The 12,431-nt window shown below is 33.3% G+C and overlaps 1 protein-coding gene across 1 annotated transcript; it reads left to right on the top strand.

Annotated features, from left to right (window-relative positions):
- The first annotated feature begins 1,534 nt into the window (after positions 1–1,534).
- Positions 1,535–10,543, top strand: LOC144441325 (iron-sulfur cluster transfer protein NUBPL-like). Its single transcript, XM_078130883.1, has 10 exons — positions 1,535–1,657; positions 2,939–3,098; positions 3,857–3,891; positions 4,534–4,627; positions 5,393–5,432; positions 6,020–6,110; positions 6,619–6,712; positions 7,427–7,512; positions 8,254–8,374; positions 10,386–10,543. The coding sequence occupies exons 1-10, from the start codon at positions 1,535–1,537 to the stop codon at positions 10,541–10,543; spliced, it is 1,002 nt and encodes a 333-aa protein (XP_077987009.1).
- The last annotated feature ends 1,888 nt before the right edge of the window (positions 10,544–12,431 follow it).

Below are 12,431 nucleotides of genomic sequence, written 5' to 3'. Positions count from 1 at the left end.
CACAAGGGAGTCACTGGAAAACTGACAAAAAGGAAGGAAATAGGCATGCAAAAATAGTTTGAATTTGCTATATAGTATATATTTATGTTGCTCTAAATTATAGCTTCCTACGAGAGTGGAATTTGCAGAAGTCCCTCAGCACGCCCCCCCCCCACCCTGTACAACTGCTTCAATATGGTTACTTATCATCAACACTATACTAATGTAACAAGAGAATTAACGCGACATTCGCGATTATGTTGTCATTCTGTATTTAGCACAGAAATCTGTGCTGAATTCCAAGCAGTGTTTTCAGTATAAGCTAATAAGCTAGTAGTCGGCAAAATTGGCAACTCTAAGAGGTCCAATGTTATGAGACAGACAAAATTCTACTCTTAATTATAGAAAATGTTAAAAATGAAATATTTTGATATTTTGTTACAAATATACTCTAATCTTACTCTCTAAGTTTTGAAAAGAAATTTTGACACTTTTCTTTTCTAAGATTTCATCAAATAGCATCAAAATTAAAATTTTCAAAATCAGCTTACAAGAACCCCCTCTTATACTGACAAATTGGATATTAGCAAGTAACTATTTGAACACGGATAAGATATCGGTCAGTATGGAGAATGCAGTATGTGATAGATCATTACACCCATGGCATGTTATTATCAGGGGGTGGTTTACTCAACATTTTGCCGGTTCTTCGTCGATTCCTCCGACAACCCTTAGCAACACAATGAACACTATGGAATTATCATTATCATTACAGAGTTAAACTGTTGGCAACATTTTAACTTTTACAACTGGTGTAAGATAATAGCCATTTACTTTATGATTGATACAAAGGTCCTCTTTTAATGATATCATCTTGTCGTCAATTCTATATACGAATACCATCTGTATTGGTGGTATATAGGCCTATCATTATTTGTGATAATATCTAGGTTAAACTGTAGACCTTGAAGATGTCTATTACACGAGTTGAAAACATTTTTACTATATTAAGTTACTTCTTTGTATAGAAGTCCATTAATTAATTAATCAATCAACCAATCAATTAATTAATTAATTAATTAATTTATTTATTTATTTATTTATTTATTACTAATATGTATATATAGTTTATTTGTTTATTCATTCATTCATTCATTCATTCATTCATTCATTTATTTATTTAATTAATTAATTAATTAATTCATTCATTCATTAATTCATTCATTCATTCATTCATTCGTTTGTTAATTAATTAATTAATTTATTTATTTATTTATTTATTCACTTATTATTATTGTTTGTTGTTTGCTTGCTGTTTTTATTTGTTTATTTATTACTTCACAAACCTGAATTATTGCAAATGATATTTTCAGGGCCACTATCTACTCTGCATCTACTCTTCTATTCTACGACTAGTTTTGCAGGCGTCACTGCCGTCCAATTACCCGCTAGCTTGCTAGCTATTTATGATACAGTTATATTACTTAACGTTGAGGGCGCTATAACAATGCAAAATCAGCTGAACAAACTACACATGTGCAGAAATAACTTCGCTATGATCGTAACGTCGACTCTGAAAACTGTTTTCATCCGAATTCGTCCACATTTTGGTGTTGTACCTAGACAACAAGCTGTATGCTATGCAAAGGAACATTACTCTACGCATGGGAATCCACTGGTGAGTCGTATAATCTCTAGCACAGGTACCTGTAGGTAGCCGGGAATTATGTTAATACATATCATAACACATATTTAAAGTTCATTATTCGTTTTAATCCATATAGCATTTCATAACAATTATTTAAACGACTCTGCAAAGGAAAGCTACTCTTCACACTGGAATCCACTGGTAAGCTGGACAGTGTCAATCATAGTTTGGGTTGGAATCGAATACCTGTAGTTAATTTTAAGTTCACAATATGCATATTATTAAACTCTTTTGAAGTTGTGTTGTCGATCTTAGTCTAATTTAATTGTATTTTGTTATTAGTCATTAGACTTTAGGAATATAAACTATTTTGGGTAATATTTGTTCTTTTCATTTTCATCAAGTCATTACCAAAAACCATACTGCATATAATCTTGATTACCATACACATTTATTTAACCTCATATGCTATCCAAAGGAATGATACTGAAGACATGGAAATCCACTGGTGAGCAGTTTAATTTCTGTAACAGTTACTTGTGGGTTAGTATCATGCAGCCGCCTGATAAATTACATGTGACCTTCACAAAAATCATATACCTGCCTTAATAGTGCTTAAGTATTGTATGCCAACAATAAAACTGAATTTAAAATCGTGTGATATCATAGTTATGATAAATGGTAGTCTACTATTGTTGTTATTGCAATATTGCAATCTTTTGTTTTGAAATATCCAGTCATCTCACGGGTCATAGGTCAAAGGTCATCTAATAATGTGTATACGCTGATGAGATTCAACATTTATACATGATAATAATAATGATGTTGGTTTTCATATAGTGCTTTCCCACTTTGTGGTCAAAATGCTTTTAATACAATTATTACCCCTGGCATGGATCTATTTTGGCACAAATTCGCCTAATACTTCCTCAACTCCCCGGGGAGCATACAGGCCATTGCAGGCTTTATAAGTGCATAGGATTAAAGCATTCACATTGCAACCTCTATCTTAGTATAAGCACATAGGATTAAAGCATTCACATTGCAACCTCTATCCTACCAGGTCCCCAATTATACAGCTGGGTTGACTGAGGTACAATCATGGTTCAAATCTAGCCCAAGGACTTTAGTCATTCAGCAACAAATGGCAGCAACAAGACGTGAACCTGCAACCTGCAAATTCAAAGCTGGCCACACTAACCATTTGCCCATCATGACTCCATACATATATAAGATCCTTGGTTAAGCATGTCAGAGAAAATTAGCCTTAAGTAGAGTAATTCTATTGATTTATATGACTTACTTACACAGGGCATCAGTGGTTCAGCTCCCCAAAATAGAGACCAGAGACAAAAGTTGATAGATGAAAGACTAAAGAAAGGACTTCCTAAGAAATGGCCTATAGCTGGTGTAAAACAAGTCATTTTGGTGGCTTCTGGTAAAGGTGGAGTTGGTAAATCAACAACAGCAGGTAATACATAACAATACATACATTAATCTTGGATAAAGTGAATTGCATATATATCTTTGTACAGTAAATAGTTTTAATGTACTTATACATTTAATGTGTTATGATCTAATATGTATGTACATTAATATGTACCAGAGATTACTTGCACCAATATGTGCACAAATTTTACAGGATACTAGTGGTATTTGCACTGCAAGTTATTGTTACATTTTAATATGCAAAGAGTAGTCTGTTTTCCAATTTCAAGATACATTACATGAGGAAATGTTCATGTATAATTATACATTTATCTTTATTAAATTCAAAAAACCATTTTGATGGTCAAAGAATGGAAATTTAAGACATATATACTCTCTTTAATTGTATAATAATTTTGTAAAATAATTTTATAGAAAATATAACACTAAACACCATAAATGATAGATACATTCGTTACCTGTAAAGGCATGGTATGGTCAGGCGACAACCATTCCCCAGAATAGCACATGCACTACCCTTTTCACTAAATAAATAGTCAACATTTTTGAGGAGACATGTGATGCTTTTTTGAAAATGGCAACACTCCATTAATGAATATCAAGTCTGTCAAAGTACAGTAGTAAAGTGCAGCTAAAAGTGCTGTTTCCTTACTCTGGAATCATATTTTGTATTACCGTTTGTATTAGTTCCAAACTCAGTTAAGAACTACGTAGTAAAGTGTATCTAAATCATGAAGACATAACATACAATATGCTAATAACTGTTGTTTTAATTTCTAGTAAATTTGGCACTTGGAATATCAGTCAATAATCAGGTAAAGTAAACATTTTTCTACATTGAAATTTTCTTTTAAAGAATTTCCTCATCAATATGCTCTGTCACATGCAGTGAGTCACAAATGTCATCAGTATATGATTAGTAATACACTTAGGTGAAATGTAATCACTTACTAAGCATATTTATATCAAGATGAGCTGATAACAAACCACTGATCTAGTTATTTTATGTTGTCAAAGTGCATTGAGGATAAATATAATAAGCAAATTAACAAATCTGTGACTACATTATAAAAAAATTGTATTTTCAAAGTTTTCTTTACATCTTGTGTATCCCTATAATTTACCACCATACAATATGTATGGGAGTCTTTTGTGATCGACATGTTAGTGACACCTGAGGAACATTACACATCCTGTATGTGACACTGACACCAGACTGAAATATGTGTGATATCCATGCAATACCTTTGTGACACTTTTGTCGCTTGGCATGTGACACCTGAAACACCTTAGTGACACTCCTTTCACCTGAAATGTGACATCTGAGACACTGCTGTGACACTTATTTCACCTGACACGTAACAGTGAGCTAAGACACCTTAGTGACACTCATATTTTATGACACCTGTATGATATTTTAATGGTACCAATGTGACCCCTCAGTGTTTCTGTTACAGGACAAATCTGTTGGATTGCTTGATGCAGACATCTATGGTCCTTCAATACCACGGTTAATGAACTTAGTTGATCAACAACCAGAACTAACTGCACGTAGGTGATTTCATTATACCAACAATACACACATGCACACACACACACACAAACACATACACACAGACCCAGACACATACACACAGACCCAGACACAGACACAGACACAGACACAGACACAGGCACATACACATACACATACACATACACACAGACACAGACACACAAACACAAACACACACACACACACATCATCAAACAGACACACAAACACATAATATATATATCAACAAATTAGTAAGAATTCAAATCCCCAGCATTATAACTTTCACCATGCTTCTGAAATGTATCAATTATGGATTCATTGTTGTTGTCACACCTGTTAAAAATGCTCTCTAAATGATTTGATAAAGACTGAGTCATTAAAGAAATGTACACAACAAAGAATCTTTCAGTCTAATCTATTTTCATCGTCGTAACCCACACCCTCTTTTACGACACCATCCAAGAATCCACCGCCAAGTTATTTCATAGTGTCAGGGAAGAAATAACAGCTCTTTGTGAGAATGATCTATTTTATACTCACTGTATATCCATATTATCAGTGTCTTGGATGATAAAACAAATTGAAATATAACAAAGGGAAAATTAACTTTACAGGGTAATGATTTCACAGACCATCAACATTGCAGGGTGAATATAGTCAAATGGCTATCAGAGGTTAATACCCATTTCATTTTAAGTGATGGTGTACAGACTCTGTTGCTGATATTACATTAACTCAATGAAGTAATGCTCAATGTTTCTACAATATATTACTTTCAGAAAAACTAATGAAGCCCTTGGTTAACTATGGCATTTCTTGGTAAGTATAGAATGTTGCATTTGTTAATTTGAAACAGTTATTATAAAAAAAAAAACTGTCTGCATGCTTCATAACAACAGATCATTATTGGCCAAGATTTAAAAAACAATACTTGCTTCTCTGTGTTGAACATGTGAAACCCTGGCTAAAGGTTTTAGGTAGTAGTAGTAGGTAGGAATTAGTTGTTAGGGCCTGCTATTGTTGCCATCTTATTTGTTAGGGTGGGTTTCTATGACTTCCATCTTAAAACTTTTTAATTAACTTTTATTATTCAAATATTCTTTTTGCAAGCTCGCCTCAGTTTTGTTTTTTTTAAAAACTTGTGTTCATTCTGTTTGAACCACTTCTACTGAGCCGCAGTGAACAACTTTATTAGCTAGCTTGGCTTTATGTTAGTCTGCTTGGCATGGCTTTTATTCACACTTTCACTGTATAAGCATAAAAATTGTCATTGTTAGCCCAGGGATGTGCAGTCCACAATGGTCAAATCACTACAGCGGTAGTATCTCCCTGTTGTTTTTGTATGTTTCATAGTTTTGTTTATTTATTTGTATTTTTCACATTTGTTTCCTCTTTATCACTTGTAGCATGTCAATGGGGTTCCTTGTAGAGGAGATATCCCCTATAGTATGGAGAGGTTTAATGGTTATGTCAATGATTGAAAAATTACTAAGACAGGTTAGTGTGTGGTCCACATTAGCAGCTTGCAAGAGTATTTAGTCTGTCTGTCTGTCTGTCTGTCTGTCTGTCTGTCTGTCTCTGCATTCTCAATCTTTCTATGATCTATCTGTCTATCTACCTATCTGTCTGTCTGTCTGTCTGTCTCTGTCTGTCTATGTATTCTCAATCTTTCTATGATCTGTCTGTCTGTCTGTCTATCTATCTATCTATCTATCTATCTATCTATCTATCTATCTATCTATCTATCTATCTATCTATCTATCTATCTATCTATCTATCTATCTATCCATCCATCTATATATATCCATCCATCTATATATATATATATATATATATATATATATATATATATATATATATATATATATATATATATATATATATATATATATATATATATATATATATATATATATATATATACATATATATACATACATACATATATATGTATATCTATCTATTCATCTAGTTATGTATCCATTTATCTATTCTCTATCTGCAGGTATCCTGGGGTCCATTGGACTACCTTGTTATAGACATGCCACCTGGTACAGGTGATGTCCAACTATCTATCTCACAACTCATACCAGTTACAGGTACATGTATAATATCAAACTTAATCTGTTTCCATAGTGATATATTTGTATATTAGTGATGATTGGCTAAAGCTATTGGGCAAACTGTGAACCACTGTTTCCTATTTGCTAAAGTTATAAGGTAGTTATTGGCTAAACTGTGAACCACTGTTTCATATTGGCTACAGTTGTCGGACAGTCTGTGAACTGCTGTTTCCTATTGGCTAAGGTTATTATGTAGTTATTGGCTAAACTGGAACCACTGTTTCCTATTGGCTACAATTATTGGACAGTCTGTGAACCACTGTTTCCTATTGGCTAAAGCTATTGGGTAGTTTATGAACTACTGTTTCCTATTGGTTAATGTTATTGGGCAGTCTATGAACCACTCTTACCCATTGGCTAAAGTGCTCAGGTAAGCTGTGAAGCATAGTTGTTCCCCAGTCACTCCAGCTCTGTAAATAGGGACCATGTAGGATAGTGGTTGTTATCTGAAGTTAGTGGTAGCAAGAATGTATGCTGGCTGCCTTAGGAGTTGAGGATTGTGTCCTTATAGAGATCTATAGGGGTAATAATTGTACAGTGTTAACACTTCCAGTGTATCAATTGACTGAAAATGACATGTAATAATGTAAATTGTATTATTATTTTATCATTACACTACTACATCTGTAATGTACTATTATATATATATATAGTAACACTACGCTCTGTGTTATACTTCCATCAACATAGGTGCTGTTATTGTCTCCACTCCACAAGATATAGCTTTATTGGACGCAAGGAAAGGAGCTGAGATGTTCAAAAAAGTTGACATACCTGTAAGTTACAAGTAACTCATCATAGACGCTGAAGCAAACATTGTACAATAAAATGTCTGATTTCCATTAACGTTTACCTATAATATGGGTATCCTGTGTGCTTCAAGATCTGTGAACTCACTTAGCTTATTTATGTAGATTTGGATCAATTTCGTCAGATGTATCCATTCATTACATACTTCCAAACAGTTACATCAAGATTTTATACAACCCTATGAAGTTAAAGTGGCCATATGGATGACAAATGGGGATATTTATTTTGGATTTTTTCATTCATAAAACAACTCTTACTATGTTTCTATACTTGAGAAAACAATGTGAAACAACATATACCAAATCCTTGTGTGTAACTCGACTCGATGATAAATTGCAAAAAACATTTTAAAATGTACAGTATGTACAGTAACAAACTTTTCACACATGTTTTAGCTTTTTGTAATTTATTGAGTTACAAACAAGGATTTGGTCGAGTTTGTTCAAGTCGGAAAAATCCAAAATAAATACTCATGTGTCATCCAAATGACCACTTTAATGAAACATGTTATTTGTGTTATATATTGTGGTTTACATCCTAAGTTAATGTATAACACTACTACAACAGACAAAATATGCTAACAGAATAGAAAACTTAGTGTTTCATAATCGCTCACACTCTCTGGTTGTTGTGGGGGAATTGAACACTGCCCTCTACAGGTGTAAAGCTGCTATCTAATACTATGATTCGTTTGGTTTTTTTTACAGGTTCTTGGGATAGTACAGAATATGAGTGTTTTTGAATGTCCAAAATGTCACCATCAAACACACATCTTTGGACATGATGGTGCTAGGAATGTTGCCATGGAAATGGGAGTAGACATTCTTGGTAAGTATTCTTATTCTACAAAATTTTAACAAAGTACTTCTACCAGTGCTGAATAGTATCATGTTTTTCCATCACAAATTTTTTTGTTTTTTTGTGATGCATCTTATCGGTATTCAGAGTGTTAGCAAACCTGTTAAGTTGAGTTTTGTTAGGACTGTTCTGTTTTACATGTATTTCTATTGTAGGTGATATACCACTATAGACAATAGTATACTCTGATTTCTATTGTAGGTGATATACCACTATAGACATTAGTATACTCTGATTTCTATTGTAAGTGATATACCACTATAGACATTAGTATACTCTGATTTCTATTGTAAGTGATATATCACTATAGACATTAGTATACTCTGATTTCTATTGTAGGTGATATACCACTATAGACATTAGTATACTCTGATTTCTATTGTAAGTGATATATCACTATAGACATTAGTATACTCTGATTTCTATTGTAGGTGATATATCACTATAGACATTAGTATACTCTGATTTCTATTGTAGGTGATATACCCCTATAGACATTAGTATACTCTGATTTCTATTGTAGGTGATATACCACTATAGACATTAGTATACTCTGATTTCTATTGTAGGTGATATACCACTATAGACATTAGTATACTCTGATTTCTATTGTAGGTGATATATCACTATAGACATTAGTATACTATGATTTCTATTGTAGGTGATATACCACTATAGACATTAGTATACTCTGATTTCTATTGTAGGTGATATATCACTATAGACATTAGTATACTCTGATTTCTATTGTAGGTGATATACCACTAGACATTAGTATACTCTGATTTCTATTGTAGGTGATATACCACTAGACAATAGTATACTCTGATTTCTATTGTAGGTGATATACCACTAGACATTAGTATACTCTGATTTCTATTGTAGGTGATATATCACTATAGACATTAGTATACTCTGATTTCTATTGTAGGTGATATATCACTATAGACATTAGTATACTCTGATTTCTATTGTAGGTGATATACCACTAGACATTAGTATACTCTGATTTCTATTGTAGGTGATATACCCCTATAGACATTAGTATACTCTGATTTCTATTGTAGGTGATATACCCCTATAGACATTAGTATACTCTGATTTCTATTGTAGGTGATATACCACTAGACAATAGTATACTCTGATTTCTATTGTAGGTGATATACCACTCTAGACATTAGTATACTCTGATTTCTATTGTAGGTGATATACCACTATAGACATTAGTATACTCTGATTTCTATTGTAGGTGATATATCACTATAGACATTAGAATACTCTGATTTCTATTGTAGGTGATATATCACTATAGACATTAGTATACTCTGATTTCTATTGTAGGTGATATACCACTATAGACATTAGTATACTCTGATTTCTATTGTAAGTGATATACCACTATAGACATTAGTATACTCTGATTTCTATTGTAGGTGATATACCACTAGACATTAGTATACTCTGATTTCTATTGTAGGTGATATATCACTATAGACATTAGTATACTCTGATTTCTATTGTAGGTGATATACCCCTATAGACATTAGTATACTCTGATTTCTATTGTAGGTGATATACCACTAGACATTAGTATACTCTGATTTCTATTGTAGGTGATACACCACTATAGACATTAGTATACTCTGATTTCTATTGTAGGTGATATATCACTATAGACATTAGTATACTCTGATTTCTATTGTAGGTGATATATCACTATAGACATTAGTATACTCTGATTTCTATTGTAAGTGATATACCACTATAGACATTAGTATACTCTGATTTCTATTGTAGGTGATATACCACTAAAGACATTAGTATACTCTGATTTCTATTGTAGGTGATACACCACTATAGACATTAGTATACTCTGATTTCTATTGTAGGTGATATATCACTATAGACATTAGTATACTCTGATTTCTATTGTAGGTGATATATCACTATAGACATTAGTATACTCTGATTTCTATTGTAGGTGATATACCACTAGACATTGGTATACGTGAGACTAGTGATAGCGGTAAACCTGTCATCGTATCAAACCCACACAGTTCTGCAGCTGAAGCATATAGGACACTTGCTGAAAAAGTTTTAAGTTGTCTTCCCAAGTATGTTGATCCCATTACTAATTGATAGATAAAAGTTAAAATGTGATCATTGTTACCATGGTTACACAAAGCAATGGAAAGAGGAGTTTGACTTTGTCACCAGGGTTACACAAAGCAGAAGAATGGATGTGATGTTGTCACTGTGATAACACAGAGACATAGATACAGAAGGAGTGACTTTGTCACCATGGTTACATATAGCCATAGATACAGAAGAATGGGTGACTTTTGAATGAAGTACTTGTTAATAGAGACCTGTGGATTCATAACCACTCATAAAGTACTTTGATTGTATGTAGTTATCACCATGGAGATTGGATCTATAACAGCACCTCAGATATTTTGAAGGAGAGTATTTTTTACCATGAAGAGCTATAACATGAGAAAAGAATAGAAGTTATCACCATAGTGACATGGATCCGTAGCTGCAAATCAGATTTTTGAAAAACAGTATTTGTTACCATGGAAATGCTGCTGCAGAACAGCATATCAGCTACTTGAAAATTGAGTATTGCTACCATGGAGATGAAAATCCATGGTTGCAAATCAGATACTTTGTTTGTTACCATGGACATGTGAATCAATAAATGCATATCCAATAAAGAAAAAGAGTAGTGGTTACTATGGATATGTGGGGTAACATAGTAACAAAGCTCAGCACCATGGAGACATCAATTTTACATGACAATGTCCAGATATTTGATGTATGTTGTTACAACAGAGAAGTATCATATTTTAGCCATAATGAAGGAGCTGTGTAATTGTGTACATTTTGACCTCAGATTTGTAAATGATGAGTTGTTGCCATGGAAATGTAGAACTAGGCAAGAAAACAAAGACTTGAAAAATCAGGATGAGTATCATCCTGATAAGTCAGTCTTTTATGTCTGTACACTTTACTGAACTTTATATTGATGCTGTAAAGAAGGCTGTTGGTTTTATATGGATTGATTTTGCTCGTCATTATTTTGTGCAATAAATTATTTTCTAAATCTCGCCATGAAACCAAAAATTATAATGTCTGTTCAGTTTGCAAGCTAAACCATTTTTTTTAACCCCAAGAGTGGTAGTAGTGCACCAAGAAGGAATAGTTTCTTATCTTGGTCACTGCAAGAACCCTCCAATACTCAAAACAGGGGTTTTATTGGTGTGGCCAGTTACATAACAACATATATAAAGTACACAAAAAGTATCACCTTCTTGTCCTGACTATTGTCTTTAGTTTTTTTTTTCTTTTTTGAAAAAAAAATATGTTGTCAAACCTAGAAATCTGTGAATATGGTGTGTCAATACAAACAATAGATCAACACATACACAATGACAGACAGACACTTGTGCACACAGTGACCCATATACACCACAGACAAGTAATATACACACACCCACCCACCCATACTACAACAGAAAGGCATGCCATGCATGTCTCTGTCATGGTTGGTTGGTTGGTTGGTTGGTTGATTGGTTGATTGATTGATTGATTGATTGATTGATTGATTGATTGATTGATCCAACCAAACTGGATGTTATGGTGAAATGGTGAACAAATAAGGAATCAATTTAACAAGTAAGGTACATTGTATGCGTTTACTTTAGAGGGCGCTAGCTGCAAGGTTCAGGCCACAAAACTTTACCTTGCGAGTGGTTCGTCGTTTATTGTCTATCAGAGTATTACATAAGTTGTCCGATTATTACAGGCCTAGGGTGACTGGATATTGAAGATTATAAGTGTAACGACGATGATACTTTAGATAATCGTGCGTCATCATAGAAATATACGCTCCAGAGAAGTGCACGATGAAGATGTGTCGGAGTTCCCGTAGCGTATATCCAGAGCTACCTAGGAACTAAATATATCATTGTTGGGTGGTTGTTAGTATAGGAAACATTTTCAAATGGAGAATAGGGGAATTGCG

This window comes from Glandiceps talaboti, chromosome 10 (genome assembly GCF_964340395.1).
Source record: "Glandiceps talaboti chromosome 10, keGlaTala1.1, whole genome shotgun sequence".
In the NCBI taxonomy this organism is placed as follows: Eukaryota; Metazoa; Hemichordata; class Enteropneusta; family Spengelidae; genus Glandiceps; species Glandiceps talaboti.
Note: the sequence above shows the minus strand (reverse complement) of the source record. Positions and strands in the feature narration are given on the sequence as shown.

Coding starts and splice junctions, on each gene's coding strand:
- LOC144441325 (XM_078130883.1), top strand. CDS start 1,535: ATGATCGTAACGTCGACTCTGAAAACTGTTTTCATCCGAATTCGTCCA. Junction 6,111..6,618: donor TTGAAAAATTACTAAGACAG/GTTAGTGTGTGG, acceptor CTCTATCTGCAG/GTATCCTGGGGTCCATTGGA. Junction 8,375..10,385: donor AATGGGAGTAGACATTCTTG/GTAAGTATTCTT, acceptor TTTCTATTGTAG/GTGATATACCACTAGACATT.